This window comes from Brachycentrus maculatus, unplaced genomic scaffold (genome assembly GCF_059751285.1).
Source record: "Brachycentrus maculatus isolate JH-2025_06_01 unplaced genomic scaffold, ASM5975128v1 h1tg000139l, whole genome shotgun sequence".
NCBI lineage: Eukaryota > Metazoa > Arthropoda > Insecta > Trichoptera > Brachycentridae > Brachycentrus > Brachycentrus maculatus.
Window position 1 is genome coordinate 1,550,086 of NW_028280892.1, and position 22,094 is coordinate 1,572,179.

The following is a 22,094-nucleotide window of genomic DNA, read 5'->3' on the forward strand; positions in this document are numbered from 1 at the left end:
ATATAAATATATTTATATATATATATATATATATATATATATATATATATATATATATATATATATATATATATATATATATATATATAAAATATTAAATAAGTGGTATTTTGACGCACAGAGTCCACAGTTCGTCGACCCCTGAAAATTTCTATATTGCCTGCCGAACCGACGGCCAGCGTTGGTCGAATAAGGAGGAGAAAAAATCATTCTACAGTTAGCGTCAGTCCGAAGACGTCTGTAGTAAAATTCAGTGTAATTTATTAGTATTTTGGCATCGATAAGCTTATCTCAAAATGACGTCTAAGTTTGCAGGGAACACCTTGCTTAAAGCCCTCGTACTGTGTCTAGTCGTAGGTGAGTGGTTTCATGATTATACCAATTTTCTTTGTTCGATTCTCGGGTTCAAGAAACTGTTTATTGCTAGGCAAGTTTCACAAATGTTTACGTGTTGAAAGATGCTTTTTGGATGGGAAAGTTATTTATTTGCCGTTTTATTGATATTTGTCAAGTTTGTTGATATTACATACGTGTATTGACTAATGTTTATAATATTATCTAATATTTTTGAGGAAAATAAATTTCTTAAATAAAAATTATTGAGAAAAAAAAGTACGTTTTTTTTCATTTATCAAATTTCGTGTGTATAATAAACGTACATTGACTGGCTTTTTAATAAGAATCAATTCATAAAGAAAGTATTTCTTATCAAATGCTTTTACATTTTTCATCGTTTAAAACCTTGAAACAAAAGGTCCCCTAAGGTTTATATGACATAAAGAATATGTGAAAAATAATACATTTCAATTTTTTAAACCAGTTTCTATAACAAAACATCACATTGTGTATATAAAATAAGTAATATTTATACTGTTTTCTTAAATATTTTTAAAACAACCAAAGAAAATATTTTTTCCATGGATTTGGGTATCACCTTCTGGAAATCTCTTTTATTTAAATTTCACTAGGTAAACACAAATATTAATTTGGTGATATGAATAAAATTTATATTGGATTTTTATTCTTCATTTTTCTCAAATTTCTTTCATTCATCGTACTTTCTAGCATATCATTATATAGTTTTACCCTTGAATCTATAATAATAATAAAAATAAATTTTGATAATTTCTTTAGTGCCATTTTCTTAAATTACTACCTCAAGGGCAAAATACTACCTCAATGTTAGATTAAATTATTGGGACCAATTATTTATTTGTTACTTTCTTGTATAAAAGGAGTGCGAATTTATATCGATATTCAAGGTATTATGGATATTTCCATACATTTAATATATAAATAAATTGAAATTATAAATATAAAGTACTTCAATTTCTTGAAATCAATTTTGACATGTTTTATGATCAAACATCGTGTAAATTATTATGTAAAAATACATTCATAATTCGTGATTTTTTTTTCACAAAATGAATCAAATTCCGTCTAAAGAAAATTTTGTCATGAAGTATTTTATAGCAACTTTATCCAGGGCCATTTTTCTTCCAAAAATGTGTCCACATTTTCCATCAAACTAGAAGAAACTCGCATAAATATAAGTTAAATGTTGTATCTTTTGCAAACCAATATATCTGAAATGGCGTGTTTCATAGGCAGTTTTATCAGAAGAACTGGTTGCAATAACGCTTTATTTAAAACAGGTTACTGTTTAAAGATTCGTATCTTTCGCAGCAAATATCACTAGGAGATATTATCACAAAGCGCCGGCTTTTCACGATTCAAGGACACTTCTCTTGTCTAAAGGATATCTTGTATTTCCAACATGCATGAAATAACTATTATATTACAATTGTATGCTAATATTGTACATACTTCGTACAAATCAACGTGTGTGGAAATGAATTCCTAAGATCGATTCACAACCCGTCTTATTAAAAATTACATGGAAGTTTTATAAAAAAACCTCATAATTAAATTAAATTAATACGATGCCCACGTATACAAAAAATATTATTAAATACACATCAGTCAAAAGAAGAAAAAAAGCTGACAAGCCGGAAGTATGGATCTAGGATTTTTTGTTTGAAGTTAAAATTACATTTCTCTGTGGCACATTTTATAAACTTTGTAAAATAAAATAAAAACTTTTATTTTAACCCCTTTTCTTTTTGGTACTTTTTTCAACCACTTCTTTCTCATTTTCAGGGATAGATATGTACTATACATATCCGTCCCACATGCACTGCATATATAAACGTACATTTTTCTTTTTCTCTTAACTTTCATCCTAAAAATAACATAAATAAATAATCATTATAACTTACAAAACGATACCAAGAAAAAATATCATATCATGGATTATATCAAGCTAGCAAGTTTGGTTACCATACCGGAAAGTCACGGGGTTCAAAATTAATAAAACTGATTTTTCACTCTTTTCATGTATGCATGAAGAGACGCAGGGATATAGGATATGCGAATATTGTTTGCAAAGACAGATTAGTGTGGTGTTCTCTCCCCTCTGCCTACCCCTTTGGAGAAACAGCGTGACGGTTCATTGGCAAAGATTCACTTGGCCAACATCCAAAGCATTTATTGTTGGAAAATCGATTTCCGATATTGTGGGATTCTATTCCTCAGCTGAAAGAGAAAGCTGGCTTGGTTCTGAAGCGTTGCCAGTCACAATTTAAGTTTTACTTTACCGAAATTTATTATATTTATCACGTAAAGCCCGCTCATGCAAAGCAATGTGAGAATTGCGGAAATGGACTACAATAAGAAGTGGAATATATGAAATTGGACGGGGATCAGGACCGTCGAGGCGCTGTTTAGAGCTGCCCGTGCCAAGGACAATAACCCTCAAGTGATAGTCGACGTTAGGGGACCTGACATGACACGCACAAAAGAATAAGAAGAATATTATAAATATAGCTGTAGTGTATGTGGGGCCTAAAGGCGAAGTACCTACTTTGTACATGCAAATTTTCTCTCATAAATACGTGTTAATTTGCTAGATCTACACTAAATATTTTGTACTTATCTTTATGTTTCTGTGGTTAAATATAATTGGTTTGTTTAATGTTTATTCTTTTTTTAATGTTTCGTGTTTTGCATATGTTGCTGTTGCTAACCCAAATAAAAAATAATTAAAAAAAACAGGTTATGATGCCTTTTTGATGAAGCATCAAAATCGCTAAAACAAAAAACAAATTATTTACTATATTTTGAGTATGTCCAACTTATTTTTCTTTTAACCCTCATCCAGACCCAATGGTGCATAGGGCACTGCATCATATTGGCACAGTCTCATCTTGATTGTTACTAACATCAGTCTTGCACTTCATGTTATAGTCTAAAGTAATGTTGAATAAATATTACAGTGAAAAATTGCTTAAATCTTTTTTGACTTCCCGGAGAATCGAACCTAGGACCTACAGAATGGTAGATAAATGTGCTGAACACTCCACTACGAAGGTGAACTAAAAAACGTTTTTCGATCAATGTGGTATTATTACAATTATGTTTGTGTTTTTTTTAATAATGCATTGTAATAAATAACTGCTTGTGCCAATGAAATTAAAATATATAATTAGTTTGAAAATAATTGACTTTTTTCAATCAGAATAATAAAATTCGTTTCAGGAATTCTTTGTGGCGATTACTTCCGGAAATACATGTATAATATTTCTTTATAATTTCAGTGGTTATTATGTATGAAAATTGATTACTTATATAACTATCTATTTCGTCAAATCGTTCATTTATGAGGTAGACAGATATGTACATGTACATATATGAATTATTTTCTTATGTTGTGATTCACAGCAACACAATTATATCGAAGATGATTATTTATTATACAACTATCTATTCAAAACGTTAAATTATGAGGAAGACAGCTACATACCATATATTAGTTATATTGGTTGAGATTCATAACAGTATTATAATTTTAAAGAATATAATATTTTATAAATATCCCTATCTATTTCATCAAATCTATTGTATAACGAAGACATATACATAAATTTATTTCTAAGGTAGTGATTCACAGAAACATGATTATCTCAAAGATGAATATTTATATGGGCACTTTATCTATCTATTTCGTCGAATGAAATGAACGATATATGAAGTAGACAGATATGTATTTAAATTTATTTCTTCAGTTTCGATTTACAGCAACACTATCCTTTCAATGATGATTATATTTTATATAACAATCTATTTCATCAAATCGTTCCTATGTTGCGGTTCACAGCAACATGTTTATTTCAACGATGATTATTTCTTGTTTTACTATATATTCAAATCAAATCGTTTATTTATGAGGTAGAAAAATACAAAAATAAATTAAGCGATTCACAGCAACATAAAAATTTCAATGAAATGTTGAATTATGGTACGTGTCGTTCAGTAGTACCGTTGGCGTTGGGTCAACAACAAGCTGACCAAAAACTCTTTGTTCACTAATCTTAATTTTATTTATTTAATTTTATATAATACTGTAATTAATAGTAATTATTTTTATTTTATCTGCACACATTTTCTTTGAATGATTCTGCAGTATCTTTATGTTGATATCCTTAAATTTTATACACAACTTGTATTTTGTAAATTCCACTGTAATTTATTTTTTTATCTAAAGTGACACGTGTTTTGAAATATTTGACATCGTAATTGACAATGTAAACAATTAACATTTGATATATACAGGTATATAAGTAGTATTATTTAAGTATTTTATGTCTTAATTTAAATCATACCAAAGTAAATACTAAATCAATAAATAATTTAAATCCATTTTTTATAATTGAACATATTTTTTTTTTATGTTTATAAACAGTTTTTTTCAAAATATCTTAATGCGTCTTTTAAATTAAAAAAAAACTGGTATACTGAATATTTGATTTTCATATATAATTTTCAAAAAGAAAATTTTGTTTTTTATCGTTAAATTAATTACATAGAGTAACAAATAAATTTTATAGTGATTTTTTACTTAAAAAAAGTTAATGAATGTATTTCAAAAAAATATACGTTTATTATCACCGTATTCGACTGCAACATATTTGAACGTACAAATTATGACATGCTTATTTGGTACTGGGCAGTGAAAATATTTTAAAATATTATTATTAAAATTATACAATGTCCAAAACGTGAGTTGAATACGTTGATAAGGTCAACCGGTACCAGCGCATGTAGTAATTATTCGAGAAGCGATTCTAAATTTAATAATAATAATAATAAAATTGGATAACTTATATAGCGCCATTTTCGTAAAAAAATACCTCAAGGGCGCTTCACTGTGAATGAATTGGGGAAAATATTATGGTGGAAATGATTTAGCAAACAAATGTGTTTTTAGTCTTTTTCTAAAGATCATCTCACTCTCACTATTTCTAACCATTGGTGGAAGAGCATTCCACCCCGTCGGTCCTGCAACAGCAAAGGCACGCTCGCCAAATTTAGTGCGTTGGTTGCGAGCTGGTAAGATAACTTTGCCCATTGCAGATGTTGTAGCCGATCGAAGCGTGAGACGTCTATCAACCAATTCATCTGGAATACACAGCTCCTTAAGATACTCTGGAGCCATATTGTGTATTGATTTATACATGAGTAGGCAGAGTTTATACTCAACCCTTTCGGGAAAGCGTAACCAGTGGAGTTTGTGAAGTAGTGGGGTGATGTGACTGAATTTAGAAATTCCAAAAATTAGTCTCGCAGCTGCGTTTAACACTGATTGCAGTCGAGTCATTTTATTGTTTGGTAGACCCGTGTATATACCGTTACAATTAACACTTGCATAAAAACTCATACTTGTAACTTATGAATTATTTATTCAAATTTTCAGTAAAATCATTTTATTTAAATAGATTTATTTAAATGGAATAATTTTTTACCGTTTTATTTTTTCAATATATAGTGTAATAATAAAAATAAAACCCTTATCCGCACCCCAATGGTGCATAGGGCACTGTGTCTTATAAACGCAGTGTTATCATGATCGTTTTACTTATGAAGGAAAGGTGATCAGCCCTCCGCTTCAGGTACCAGTCCATGGTAATATTGAATAATTATTACAGTGAAAAAATCACTTATATTTATTTTTACCCCCCTTGGGAATCGAACCCGGGACCTCCAGAACGGTAGCCGAGCGTGCTGACCATTACACTACGGAGGCGGCATATATAGTGTACTGGCAAAAAACGTTAACTCGAATATATGCAATTTTGACTTCATGTTAAGGAATTAATAAGAGGAAACGCGTCACATATATGTAAATAAAAGCAGAATTCAATCCCATAACCTTGTTCAATTTTAGATGTATTACCCAAAATTTTAAAATGGAACTCCACCAACTTTCTGCGGTTATAATAAAATAAAAAAAGTTAACATGTTAAGCGATCATCCTTAAATATGTACATGCTAGTATAACATTATCACATTATAACAGTATAAAGTTTATTTTAATTAAATTAAACACTTGAATAATCCACTGAATTGAGTTTTATTTTTATTTACGACTAGTTTCGAAAACGACTATTGTTTTCATCTTCTGGTACAAATTAAAACTATTAAATTAAAGTTTTAATTTGTACCAGAAGATGAAAACAATTGTCGTTTTCGAAACTAGTTGTAAATAAAAATAAAACTCAATTCACTGGATTATTTAAGTGTTTAATTTAATTAAAATAATCATGTCATTCCACAAAGTTAATGCCGAATCAATAGATAATATAGTAAAAAGTTTAATAGAGAAACCTTGCTACAGATTAAACATATGTCGTATTCCGCACTCTAGGTGCACATAATGTCACCATCCAAGGTAATGTTAAAGAAAGGTAATGCAGTGAAAAACTTAAACTTGTTATGCGAGTTTCAACGCCACCAGGAAATGACCAGCTGAAGGCATTTCGATTGCGAAAATAATGACCACTTTTGTGGACTTTCGAGTCTCAGTAACCGCAAATAGTTTTTGGACTAAGTGGAAAAATAAGTTTTTGTGAATACCGCCTCCGTAGTGTAATAGTCAGCACGCTCGGCTACCGTTCTGGAGGTCCCGGGATCGATTCCCAAGGGGGGTAAAATAAATATAAGTGATCTTTTCACTGTAATATTTATTCAATATTACCTTGGACTGGTACCTGAAGCGAAGGGCTGATCACCTTTCCTTCATGTTTAAACGATCAAGATAACACTGCGTTTATATGACGCAGTGCCCTATACACCAAAGGGTTTATTTATTATTTATTTATGAATACTTTATAATGATATGAATATTGTTTTTGACCTTCCACGAAGTGTAGTGGTTATGATCAACAGGTGAAAATACAAACTTTTTGTATTATCACCTGCCGACGAGGATCACTTTCCAGTATTTTAAACACTCGGTCATGCCAAGTTTTCCATGTTTTTCCTATGCTCCGTTTTCTAACTAAATTCGCCACATAAATTTGTTCCACCATTCTTTTCTCCAAAAATCATAAAACATTTAAAAAAAATTTAACTAAAAACCATGTACACTTTCTGAATCAACCATTTTTTAACCTATTTCTAATTTGTCATTTTCTCATTCATTTAAAATATTGTATGTAATCTTTCCCTTTAAATAAACTGATGTAACACTAATATCAATTAATATTTAAATATTTTACTTCTTCTCTTTGAGTTTTATTCATTTTACTCCGTTTTCCTTGATACTCTATATTATTTTTTTTTATATCGACGATGCTTTGACTACATATGTCGTATATAATATATATCGAGCAATACTCACCCGATTGTTTTAAACTAATATGTGCTTAAAAGGTGAAACTTCAGTTTACAATTTTTGTGAAGATAATTTTCTAATTTCTTGCTAGTGTAAAGCAGTTATATATATTTTAAAATGATTGAAATTTCTGAAGAAGTATGCCACGTGATCCTTTCCTTTATATATATATATATATATATATATATATATATATATATATATATATATATATATATATATATATATATATATATATATATATATATATATATATATATATATAGAAGTATGCCACGTGTTCTTTTCCTTTATATATATATATATATATATATATATATATATATATATATATATATATATATATATATATATATATATATGTATATATATAAATATTAATATCAATGATCACAATAGTTAATTATAATTTATCGATGAATACTTATTACTTATACAATTTTTATTTTATTTATTTATTGATGATATATTTATAGTACATAGCAATATCCTTTTTACAATTTTTATTTTATAGATTTCTTTCCGCATGAAGCGATAATATAAGAATAAAATTTCATCCAAATTTGCATTTTTTAATCAAGAGTTTACAATCCATTTCAGTCGCCGTATCAAGCCAACAAGCTCGCAAAAGCGAACCAAGACGGAAGACCAATCAAAAGGAAACAAAACCAGATGACGATGATGTGCAGACAAGCAGCCAATGCCCTGAGCCGAACGGCTACTTTGCTGATGCTGAACAGTGCGACAAGTATTACGAATGCAGGTGAGAACATTGTTCATTTCAAATTCTGTATCGGATTGCAAGAGGTTGATTTCCTGAGTGTCGGGTGCCCTCCTCTCATCTCCTGTAGAGAGGACAAGGTGTTTGACCTGACCTGCGAAAACCCCGAGTGCTAATTCTATTCAATCTGAAATTATCTATTACCTCTTAAAGTTTCTGCTCTCCCATTCACTTGTGGCTAGTAGATTTCCTTCACATACTTGATACAGTACATATCGCTCACTCCTTTCAAGAATGTCATAAATCAAAAATCGATAATTTTCAGTTGTTCATGTTTTTTTTGCCCAGAAAATGTACTCTATCCCAGTAAAAGAAGCATATTCTAACTTAATATTTACCCGCTACAGGGCAGAAAGTGTTGTTTTGGCATTTTGAAGAAAAGGTATTGTTTTATTTTATTTTTAAATAAAGTAAATATTTTTCGAATGGAGAAAAAATCTTTAGATTCATAGTACACTTCGGTCTATTTCTATACGGATCTTTTTTATGTGATAGTTATGCGATTTTCAAATTTAATGGAACTTGTCCATTATTAATAGATTTATACTATCCACTGACACTTCGTGATGAAATTGCATTTTTAATATATTATTAGATTAAAACCAATATTTTTAGCTTTTCCACTTTATTTTTATTTGACCAGCGACCGGATTTCGTCGTTACCGACATCACCAGTCTGATGATGTCGGTAACGACAAAACCCGGTCGCTAATCAAATAAAAATAAAGTAGAAAAGCTAAAAATATTGGTTTTAATGTAATAATATATTGTCCATTATTTTTGTATGTTGTTCAAGTCTTTTTTATACGAATTCACATAAAAAATCATAAATTTATACTAGTGCAGGTGGCAACCATTAAAATGTGTGTCACTGGAACAAAGTTAAGCTTCTTAATCTTACATTGTATTCATAAGATACTTTATTGGAAAAAACAGAAAAAGCACTTGTAATTTGGATTGAAGATGTATCTCAAAAACGATTTCCCATATGTGGACATTTAATTAAGGGAAAAGCACTTCTGTTTTTATTTTTATGATTTTATTATAAACTTTTTTATGCGATTTATGGTACATTCTATCATATTGATTTGAAGTTATGCGGTTTGCTAATCCAGTGGTGGAATTACATGAATTTTCATAAATTTTTTGACCAAAAAATATTTTAATAGTGCTATTTTTTAAAAAAAGAACATTATACGTCACAGTATCAGAAAAACTATTACTGACATATTATTTTTTGACATTTCATCAAAAATGAAGAAGAATATGGAAGTCTGGGCATTTACGGGGTTGACAACCGTCATAGGCTGGTTTCTGACAGTTTTTGCTCGGTGACACGGTGCAAAGTCATCTTAGAAAATGCACTCAGAAATATAGGAAAAGTGCATTTCAAGTTACGGGAATAAATACTCTTCCTTTTTTTATATTAATTTTTGCTTTCACAGTTCCTTTTAATAAGCATTCATTAAAGGAACTGTGAAACCAGAAGCTTTTCTGTATGTCCAGATGTCAATATAAAATTATTGATTTTGATTTATTTAAGGGAGGGTGCCATAACTGAAAAGCTGTGCGCTGATGGACTGGTCTTCAATGATTACAGTCCTGACCAGGAGAAATGTGATTTACCTTTCAATATCGACTGTTCTCAAAGGCCCAAGCGTCGTAAGTATTTCAATCTTTTAAATAATAAATTATAATTTTAAATTTGCATTTTACTTGGTGAGCACCACTCTTAACATCTTCCATGAAACGTGTTTCGATGCATTCAACATCGTTATCAAACACTGTTTGTAAATTTAGATTACAATTTGCAATAATGTACCCTCACCGAGTTTCCCCGTGCAGAGGGTACATTTCATAACTATTTGAAAGAAAATTGTTTGTGACATGCAGTAAAATACGTCATGGCCGAATGATGCGATCTATTTCAGATCTAACCAATCCAATTATCCATTTATAAACAGCAAATAGCTTTTCCATACTTAGTTCCACTATTTGATGACTTTATGGATAATGCAAACAGTTTGTACAACTTTATTTCATAATATATTAATTCGAGAAATAAAAATACTTTGTGTTCTGATCCACTCACATTTTTATTAACCAACTAGTTTCGGCAACAACCTGTTGCCCTCTTCAGGGTTACATTTATTACCATAAAGTAATAAATGTTACCTTTATTAACAAATGTAATGTAATGTATCATTTATTACTATACAGTAGTAAATTACTATATATAGTAATAAATGTAACCCTGAAGAGGGCAACAGGTTGTTGCCGAAACTAGTTGGTTAATAAAAATGTGAGTGGATCAGAACACAAAGTATTTTTATTTCTCGAAATAATATATCAATATGATCCACAAAGTTAATGCTTTCAATATTCAAAACATTATTTCATAATAATCAAAGTTCTTTTGACCAAAAGAGATATGTGTAATGTTCGATTTGGCATGAGCTTTGTAAAAAATGATTTAAAAATTAAATTAAAACTCTATAATACAATTAATGAAGATGAAGGAATGAATTTTCAACAGGCGTTCGACTGCGAAACTGGCGTCGCGGGTTCGATTCCAAAATGAATTCAAGAAATATTTATTTTCAATTGGTCTGGGAGTTTGTGATGTATTTTTCACATTTACCTTCCCTATCCTTACTGTCCTACCTGCAGACAAGCATCTGAAATAGACGCTTTGCGGGTTATACATTTAAAATTAAAAATTATAAAAAATACCAAAAAAAATAAAAAATGTAAACACGACTAGTTTCGAGAAGTACAGATATTGTCATCAACAGTTGAAAATTAAAAGGATTAATTTTTATTTTATTAAAGTTGTTTGTATATTAACCTGCTGAGTATACATAATTATCGAAACTATTATTAGTAAGTATTAACAATAATAAACTCAAAAAGGGCCTTTTTATTTTAAGAATATTTAAAATAAGTATTGCTGACAATTTTGATGGAAAAATCCCTTTTGCTTTCTAATCGATTTTTAGTGGTGAACTTTTGATTACTGATATTTTAGTGTTCATTTCACAATTGACTAATTTTTCAGAGGAACCTCGTCCAACCCAGAACTGCCCTCGTCTACACGGCTACTTTGCTCACGAAGACCCATCAGTTTGCGACAATTTCTTCTACTGCGTCGATGGAAAGTTCAACAGCATCACCTGCCCCGCTGGCCTCGTGTTCAACGACAAAGTAGGAATTTGCACCTGGGCTGATGAAGCCAAGAAGAAGGGATGTGGAACCAAAGGTTACTTGACTTCCATTTTTTAGTTAAGAAAAATCGGGTCTTTTACTGGGTTGATGATGTCAAGAAATAGAAACGTAGAACTGAAGGTTTTTTATTTTTTCTTCTTGGCAAATTATATGTTAGATGGTGCCGAAAACTACCATGTTAAAGGCGTCAAATTAAACATCAACAAAACTTCCGAAAATTCAGTAGTGTGGTTGTTAATCATGGGTTTAATGGTGAATGATACACGTCTACAAAGTAAGATACATGTACAAGTATTTTTTTTTTTTCATTCAAACTCTTATCCGCACCCTAATGGTGCGTAGGGCACTGCATCATATAAATGCAGTGTTATTTTGATCAGCCCTCCGCTTCAGGTACCAGTCATGGGTAATATTGAATAAACATTAGAGTGAAAAAATCACTTTTATTAATTTGACCCCCACCTGGAAATCGAACCCGGGATCATTATACACACATGAATCATTGTAAAATACTACGTCAAAGTCGCTGTGATACTATATGGTACTTTGTTTATTTTTGGACAAAACAATGATAAAAGTTAAGTCGAAGGTTTACTTTCCTTTGGGTGCAGCGTCAGATTGCCTAGTCAAGTTTGTCGCATCTGCCACATCTGGTAGTATATCATAGTAAAACATTACTAGCAGGAACATTCAAGTTAATTTAAATGTGAAATTGAATAAAATATTTAGTTCTGTATTCATGCGACTGAGAAATAAACATAAGGAGAGATGGAAAATTTATTTGTATATTTTAAATCAACGTTTAAAATAGCAGATTAGTAGATACAAGCATTAGATTGATTTAAACGTACGATACAAGTAAATTCTCTCGAGGACTATTAGATTGATTTAAAAGTACAATTCAAGTAAATTCTCTTAAGAAGGAGTATTAGATTTATTTAAACGTACGATACAAGTAAATTCTCTCGAGTAGGACTATTAGATTGATTTAAAAGTACAATTCAAGTCAATTCTCTTGAGAAGGAGTATTAGATTTATTTAAACGTACGATACAAGTAAATCCTCTCGAGTAGGACTATTAGATTGATTTAAAAGTACAATTCAAGTAAATTCTCTTAAGAAGGAGTATTAGATTTATTTAAACGTACGACACAAGCAAATTCTTTTGTGTTGGATCATAAAATTTATTTAAACGTACAATGTATATAAATTCTCTTGAATTGGACTTTCAAATCAATTCAAAAGTATAGTGCAATATTTTTTTCATGAATGTTTTTCGCAGATACTTTGTGGCACATTTTATAAACTTTATCAAATAAAAACTTTGTTTTTAACCACTTTTTTCACACTACATTCTATCTCCAACCGGTTAAGACGAGAACCTTGTCATCATCAGGGTTAAATATGTTTTCCATGCTAAAATTTTAGGGGTCCATTTTGTAGTCTTGTCTTACGTAATTTTTGTTTTTTTTTGTAGATGTGTTCAACTTTGAGTGTCCGAAAGTGAACGAGACCTTCGCCCTGACTCACCCCCGCTACTCCGACCCCGAAGACTGCCAGTACTTCTACGTCTGCATCAACGGAGACATTCCGAGGAGGAGCGGCTGCAAAAGGGGACAAGTGTTCGACGACTCGAGCAAAACTTGTAACTGGCCCAGGAAGGTGCCAGAATGGTGAGTACTTGCATCATTTTATTTAAAATACAATAAAAAGGGAAACAATTGTTTTTTTTATTATTAACAAAAATACTTCAAATTCATACTATTTCTGTGAGCCTAGGCTCATTATTAAAAATAGGTATCAAATTGTGGAGATTGGGTTCGAACCCAGAAACTCTGACTCGAGAGTCCGCGACACTAACCACGAGACCACAATCCGACACAATTTTCATGAATTTAATTAATTTATTTCATGATACACATAATTGAAAATTACAATAATATGCCCTCATTGAGTTTTCGAGTTTCGAGGGTATATTTTACAATACTTATTAATAAAACCATATGAAAAAACATGTTTATTACATGCAATCAAATACGACATGGCCGAATGATGCGATCTATTCCAGATCTCACATCTACATTATTCAAAGAACTTCTATATTTTTTATGTAAGTGATGTTTTTTAATGTATATTAGTAATATTAAGGCAACTATTATAATACAAATTGTTTATTAGTTGTATAGCCACCTGATGCGTGTGTATGTTATTGAAACAGGAAGCCAGAAAAGGATATTTAAAGAATTCTTACTTACAGATTGTTTATTTATATAAGCTCGTACACTACAATTATTATTAATAATTACTTTTAATACTTAATCTAATGAATTTATGAACTATGGAAGTAAAAATGTGAAGCTAGATAAACACGTCCGCTCTGGCTAAACGGTGTAGGCGAATCTCGTCCTCTTCTCTTCGCTTGGCCGCGATCGTTGATTTCGTTCGGGAATCTCCGTAGCGAATTCGCCATGTTCGTATTTTTCAGCGGTGCCAATTTGGCGGTGTAGCTAGACGCCTACAGTTGCCTTGAAAACTCTCCCTGCCTTTTATGTACAAGGATTTGTAGTAGATTTATCGAGTTTATATGTCTTACAAATAATAGTGAATGTGTATAGTTAATAACAAAGGGATATGGTTCATCCCTAAAAACAATACAATAGATACAATTCAATAGACCAAATGGATTCAATATCTTATATCAATCAAGATTTTTCAGAAAGCTTATTTATTTGTCTTATTCGTCTTGTCATATATTATAAATAAGGCACCACTAAATCTGATTGATCTTGTCCTATTGCCTCATCAATTTTTGTCAACTGCATACCTTCTTTCGCACGTTTTATATCCAAATTAAACTTTATTTAAAAATAATTGAAGATACCCACACTAAATGAGAGACATCTCGTGATGACGTCTCATCATATTCACATATAGAGTTTTATCTCATTTTAAAACTGAAGAGGTATTTTAGGACATGTCCTTAGAATCTCTTTGTATTAGTTCGTCATTCAATTTCATTGAATTCAATTTATACAATAATAATTAATATATCATATCACATCGATAAAATTAAAAAAGGTGTGTTGAGATGGTTTGGACATGTAGAACGAATGAGTGAGGAAAGAACGGTAAAACAAATTTATGAGGCGAATGTTAGTGGGAAAAGAAGCAGAGGAAGACCGAGAAAACATGGCACAATCAGGTATGCCAAATACATGAAAGTGGTCAGGTTAGGAGTCGTAACAATCGGCGGGTATGTATGAGGAGATGCATTAACGTGGAAGAGGCGAAGAATGTTTGCAAGGACAGAGTGGTGTGGCGCTCTATTCTCTCTGCCTACCCCTGCGGAGAAGCGGCGTGATGGTTAGTTAGTTAGTTAGTTAGTTATAATTCATATATACATTACAAACTGTAATTTAAAGTTTAAAGCGTGTACATCAAAACAAAATAGGCGAGAACACTCTTGTTAAATATGTAGAAGAATCCCGCTTTAGACTACCCCCTCAGACACATGGAATAGGTTGATATCCGACGTGATATCGTTCAGCATAGCGGTAGCTCTTCCTACAGAATGTCATGTCTCTTCTTCCAATCATAAGGATGGACCATTCACATACAATAAAATGCAATATAATAGATACAATGGATTCAATATCTTTGTGATTTGCCTACAGCGCCGATTGGTACAAGGGAGAGCTGACTGACGCGGAGTTGGATGCTTTGGAAAATCCGCCCACCACCCCCAAACCCAAGAACTCAGCTCCATTCGTGAGCCGAAGGAAGCCGATGAGACCGAGAAAGAACCAGCCTGCAGCAGCGGCTGTTGAAGATGCGGAATGATAGACAGGAACAAACTCATAAATCAGTATTTTCCACAGCTGAATAAAATGTCCTCATCCAACTATAAATACTAATTATGGACAGGAATATACTCATAAATCAGTGTTTTTAACAACTGGATAAAATGTCCTCATCAAAGTTTACATACTATAAACCCTTTAAAATATTTCAATGCTTTTGGCACCTCAAAACATGAAATTTTTCTCTCTGAAAAAACGATTGTTTTAGCTTAAAAAATCAGTCATTTTCATCACATTGCCAATGTGCCAAGTATTTTTGAGGTCGCAGTCACTTTGTAGTAAAATTTATCAAATTTTAATTGAAATTTCACTCCGTTAATATCACTTTTTCTTGAAATCAATTCTGAAACGTGTTTGAATGCCTGTTTGAATACGGTGCTTGAAAAATATATAGAATTCATAGAAAGAAGTGAAAAAGTGGTATTTGCGGAGTGAAATTTATAATATAAAGCCACAAGGACCATAAAATAGCACTTTTTGGAAAACTATGTTATTTGTGTAAAATATAACTTCCCGATTAGAGTTTTGAGGTTTTAATCATGGGTAAAATGGTGAAAGTTACACATTTATAAAGTGATCACTTAAACTAGCCCATGATACAAAGGCCGTAGGTCCAGACAATAATATTTTTCAATCATCTATGTTGAGATAATCAATAAAAATCTTGACATTAATAATTCCTAAGTGGAGACAAATCCAGAATTTGTGAACATGCTAGATTTGAACACTCAGAACATTGCGGTATTTTTTTATTATTTTGATTTATTTTAATTTAAAACGTTCAAAAATGTTTGCTGTTTTTTTTACCACGGATATTTAATTCTATTTGGCACATTGATGAGAATTTCTTAGAAATTTAAATATGTTTGTAATATCCGCATTTATGAATACAAGTTTCCTAGATGTCTATCAAAATGGAGCGTAAAACTAGTCTTGTAATAAATATTTTTTTACATATTTAAATAAAACATTTTGACTCTATGATGATTTTTATTTATGTTGTATTTCCCCTACATTAGTTTTAATGATATGTTTTTTTATCGACTCTTGTAGATAGCTGGACAAAATTCATATAATAAAACACTACGGTAATAAAGAGAAATACAAATAGAATGTATAGACTTATGAATGGTTCTCAATAGGAATATTATAACCTGACGACTTACAGCATATCAAAGTTTAAAGATGGTTTAACCACATTTTTTTTCTTCCTTTTTTTCATATCTGATGCCAAAATTCAATATTTGCTAGTTAGTTAAAAATTCAATATTTACTAGTTAAAATGGACGTTATCGATGTATGAATCTATCTTAGTGAATGGTGCGAAAAGCTAAACTGGCAGTACACAACGGAGTCCTGGTTCCGACCCTAATGTATGAAAGTGAAACATAGAGTTGGCAAAAGAAGGATGAAAGTAAACAGAAGGTAGCGAAAAGCGATATCTCAGAAGAATGTGCTACAAAACGATGTACGATAGATGTTCGAATAGAGAAATAAGGAAGGAATGCAAAGCTGAGGCAAGCATTATCGATAAAATTAAGGAAGGTGTGTTGAGATGGTTTGGACATGTAGAACGAATGAGTGAGGAAAGAACGGTAAAACAGATTTATTAGGCGAATGTAATTGGAAAAAGGAGCAGAGGAAGACCGAGAAAAACATATCACGGTCAGATATGCCAAATACTTGAAAGTGGTTTTGAACAGTTTGTGCACCCAGTGTTCTCCCAGGGAGAACTAAACGAGGACGGCCGAAAAAGATTTGGAATGACCAGATCAATCAGAACCTAAAATTTGGTGGTGTCAAAAGTCTGCGTAATCGGAGGGCATGCATGACTAGATGTATGGATGTGAAGGAAGCGAGGAGTGTATGTCAAAACATAAGAGTGCGGCGTTTCATCCTCTCTGCCTACCCCTGCGGAGAAACAGCGTGATGGTAGTAGTAATAGCAGTAGAGTACACCACTTATTTCGTTAAATAATTTATTCACCATACATCGTTATTTCACCGCGCTATTTCGATATTCATAATTCATTCAAACCCTTATCTGGACCCCATTGGTGCATAGGGCACTGCATCATATAAACGAAGTATTATCTTGATTGTTAACACACGAAGGAAAGGTGATCAGCCCTCCACTTCAGGTAAATATTTCTGAGTTCAGGGTAATATTAAATAAATATTAGACTTAAAAAATCACTCATATTTATTTGACCCCCTCCCCTTGGGAATCGAACCTGAGAGCTCCGAAACGGTAAAGCGAGCGTGCTGACCATTACACTATGGAGGCAGACATAATCAAACCACACAATATTTACTATGCCGAGAGAAAACTACAAAAAGTTGCGTAATTCCGTTTACCAAAATCATTACCATGGAAATAATACCTCAGAGACAAAATAACGACTAAATATCAACGTGACCTTAAAAACAAACATTCAACTGTCGGCTCTTTGAATATTTTACATAAAGCTCATAATCGATTGCGATACGTCATTTTTATTACAAGTCGGTTATACAACTTTCGATTTCGTTCACGAATAGTGAAAGTAAATTTTGAGACGTCGCCTCTAGAACTAGTTGGCGTTGAAGCAAGGGGATTGTAGTAAAAAGGAAGAATATATTTTTCCGATGGTTCTCAAATGTTTAGTGGAAACGAGTAGTATGTTTGAGGAAGAACCTTTATTTTGCTTGTTGCGTTATTTTTTTACGAGTTCATTTCAACGGTTGAGCCTAGTACCTACGCAACGTGTTTTGTCATATGTAATATTTATATACACATATGTATCATTGAAAAATGAGTCTTCCTCAGTGATTGATGAATGAAGTTAAGATTATTGTAAATATTCGTGTGTGTGTATATATATATATATATATATATATATATATATATATATATATATATATAAATATATATTTTGTGGTTTTCAAAACATATTTGATACATAAGTCATATATATAATATTCCTGATGAGTAATTTCTATTTCTCATTTTGGGACATGGACTTTAGGTTAACAAGGCTGGAACACAAATAATAAAGTAACAAAAAATTTAAAAAAATATTTTAACCTTTACTAATACATGGCAAAATATATAATAATAATAAAACTCTTATCTGCACCCCAATGGTGCATAGGGCACTGCGTCATATAAAAGCAGTGTTATGTTGATAGTTTACACATGACGGAAAGGTGATCAGCCCTCCGCTTCCAGGGTAATATTGAATAAATATTACAGTGAAAAAAACCACTTATATTTATTTTACCCCCCTTGGGAATCGAACCCAGGACCTCCAGAACGGTAGCCGAGCGTGGTGACCATTATACTACGGTGACCATAATACTATTATATACTATAAAATATAAAAACATTAAACAGGTATACATAATAAATAGGCATAAGAAACATATTTAAAAGAAATAAATGAGAAAAACATGAGGTAAAAAGCATATTTAAAATAAACAAATGAGAAAAAAATATATATTTAAGTTAAAAACAAAATAAGAAAATATGACTAAATACTACATGCACTGAAATCAGTTGTAGCAAGCAAAGCCTAGCATCGAAAGAAAATGCTAGTTTAAAATTAAAGGAAACTACTGAAAACTGTGTACATTATACTTATATTCTGTCCGGATTCTTATATATAGTATATCTCGTGTCAGTAACTTAACTAATGCTTACAATGATTAAAGAAAACACTTCGTTTTTAACCACTTGAGTTTTATTATAGACTACATGTTTCAGAAGTTAAACTTCCATCATTCAGGTCTGTATAATAACTATTATACAGACCTGAATGATGGAAGTTTAACTTCTGAAACATGTAGTCTATAATAAAACTCAAGTGGTAAAAAAACGAAGTGTTTTCTTTAATAATTGTAACATGTCTTACCACAAAGTTAATGCCGAAACAATAAATAAAATATCTAATGCTTATTATTTTTTGACGTCTCAACATAGATGAAAAAGAATATGGAAGTCTAGGCTTACAACTGTCATAGGCTGGTTTCAGTTATCACTTTTCACACGTGTAACATTCACCAATTCTACTCGTGATTGCCAACCACACTACTAAAATTTTTGGAAGCTCTATGTATATGATCTAATTTTGAAGCATTGCACAAGAATAACTAGAATTTTCACTAGTGACATCTATTAGTGAAACAAAGAATTTTTTTAATTGAGTAGTAACTTTTATATTTGTGTACATACATGAGAAAAGCCAGAAAATATCATTTTTGTATTATTGAAGTTTAAAATTTGAACAGATAATTGGTTAACGACATTTTGAGTGGGTCCAAAGTGGACACACTTAAACTGTTGTTTAAAGCTATTGCAAGCTTCCATACCAAGTTTTATTGATCTGATAGTTCGTAGAGATTATTTGAGATATACCTACAATGAAATCGTCAGCAAAACAATTCTAACTACATGTACGAAAACTTTTCACGAGAGACAATTGAAGGAGTTTTATTTTGTATACTAAAAGCATTGTTAACTTTGTGGTATGGCAATATAACACTCTCCTTTTCATTCATCGTTCACTTTGTGTAATACCCCTTTAACATTATTTATTCATTAAAGCAGTATTACACAAAATGAACGATGAATGATAAGGATAGTGTTAAAGTGAGTTCTCTCTATGATTAAGTAGTATTTCCTTTTTAATATTAAGTCTATATTTCCTGTCTAGTGTGATAGATTTGGGCTATATTCCTTAAATTATTCTCGAGTCAATGACATTCAACATTACTGTCTGAACGACTCGAGAAAAGGGAAGGTCAGTTGGTGAATGTTATTCAAGGCTATGTATTCAGCCATAACTTTTTTATCTTATTAAATCGATTAAAACTTACCTACTTAGTCGCAAAACAGGTCTAATTTCTAGAAAAAATAGATTGCTAATAACTTATTTAAAATATTTGAAAAATAATAAAAATCCTTGAACCAATGCAATATTCTTTTAAATAATACATTTTAAACAGTTTCTACATACGAGAATTTAATGAATGTACCTACATATAAATGTGTATTCATATAAATTTATTGATGAAAAATTTATAAATTTAACGAATAAATTTATTAATTTTTCATAGTAATTTTTTATAGTAAAATTCTCCCATTGGGTTTTCCCGTACCATTTTACAATCTTCTTCTTCAAACCCTCATCCTCACCCGATGGTGCATAGGGCACTGCATCATATAATCGCAGTGTTATATTGATCGTTAAAACATAAAGGAAAGGTATCAGTCAGGGTAATATTTAATAAATATTAGAGTGAAAAAATCACTTATATTTATTTGATGTCCCTCTGAGAATTGCACCCGGGACCTCCAGAACGGTAGCCGAGCGTGGAGGCGGATTTTACAATACTAATTTATAAAAATATATGAATGTTAAAAAGTTTATGATATGGCCGAATGACTCTTTTTCAGATCTACACACTTCCAATATCCATTTATGAAAAGCTCTTTTATACTAACCCGCGTTGTGGAGCCTGAATAATACTCGTAGAAGCTGGTTGTGTAAGTTTATCGCATAATAATCGAAGTTTTTTTGACCAAAAGAGTTTAGTTTTGTTTAATGTGTCTAAGATATTGTGGTTTTATGTACGTTTTTATAAAGTATGTTGATTGTGATTTGTGTGCTATGCTGGGAGGTTCTAGCGATATGTGAGTGTAATTTTTAAATGCATATGAAAGGATTGTTTAAGCGTATTGTTGTTTGAATATCATATTTTGTAATCTGTTGAATATTTCCTCTGTTGATGCTTGTCCTGTAAAAGGTGTGTAAATATGCTTTGACTTTTATTATTTTCATCAATGTCGAAATATAAATTGAAAATCTCAACCGTAATTTGTGTTTGATTATGATGCTGAATGCATCAAAACACGTGTCACAATAGATTTTAAGAAAAAGTGGTATATACCAAGTAAAAATAAATAGAAAATCATATTATTTTTTGATATCTCATCAAAGATGAAGAAGAATATGGAAGTCTGGGCATTTACGGGGCTGACGACCGTCATAGGCTGGTTTAAATGATCACTTTACACACGTGTAACATTCACCAATTCTACCCATTATTGACAACCACACTACTCAAATTCTTGGAAGTTCTATATATATATATATATATATATATATATATATATATATATATATATATATATATATATATATATATATATATATATATATATATATATATATATATATATATGAACCAATTTAGAAACCTTGTTTTTGAATCACTAGAACTTCACTAGAGACATCTATCTATTGGTGAGATGTAAAGAAGCTTTTTACTAAGCAGAAACTCTTAAATTAGTATGTGAGGTCCGAATCCTGGATTAAAATCACACACATGAGAAACGCCAGAAAATACCATTTTCATTCGTTGTAAATAGAAAAACACAGTAATTGTAAGTTTAATAATATTATCAAGGCTAAGAAAATAAGATTCAATATAAAAGGAGAAATAAAAAGTATATA

General features: G+C 31.1%; 1 protein-coding gene across 1 annotated transcript; it reads left to right on the top strand.

The window, feature by feature from the left end:
* Nucleotides 1–208: 208 nt before the first annotated feature.
* LOC148309119 (protein obstructor-E-like) lies at nt 209–16,579 on the top strand. Its single transcript, XM_088260599.1, has 6 exons — nt 209–357; nt 8,333–8,495; nt 10,057–10,175; nt 11,572–11,772; nt 13,216–13,411; nt 15,413–16,579. The coding sequence occupies exons 1-6, from the start codon at nt 297–299 to the stop codon at nt 15,576–15,578; spliced, it is 906 nt and encodes a 301-aa protein (XP_088116725.1). The 5' UTR covers nt 209–296; the 3' UTR covers nt 15,579–16,579.
* Nucleotides 16,580–22,094: the final 5,515 nt, after the last annotated feature.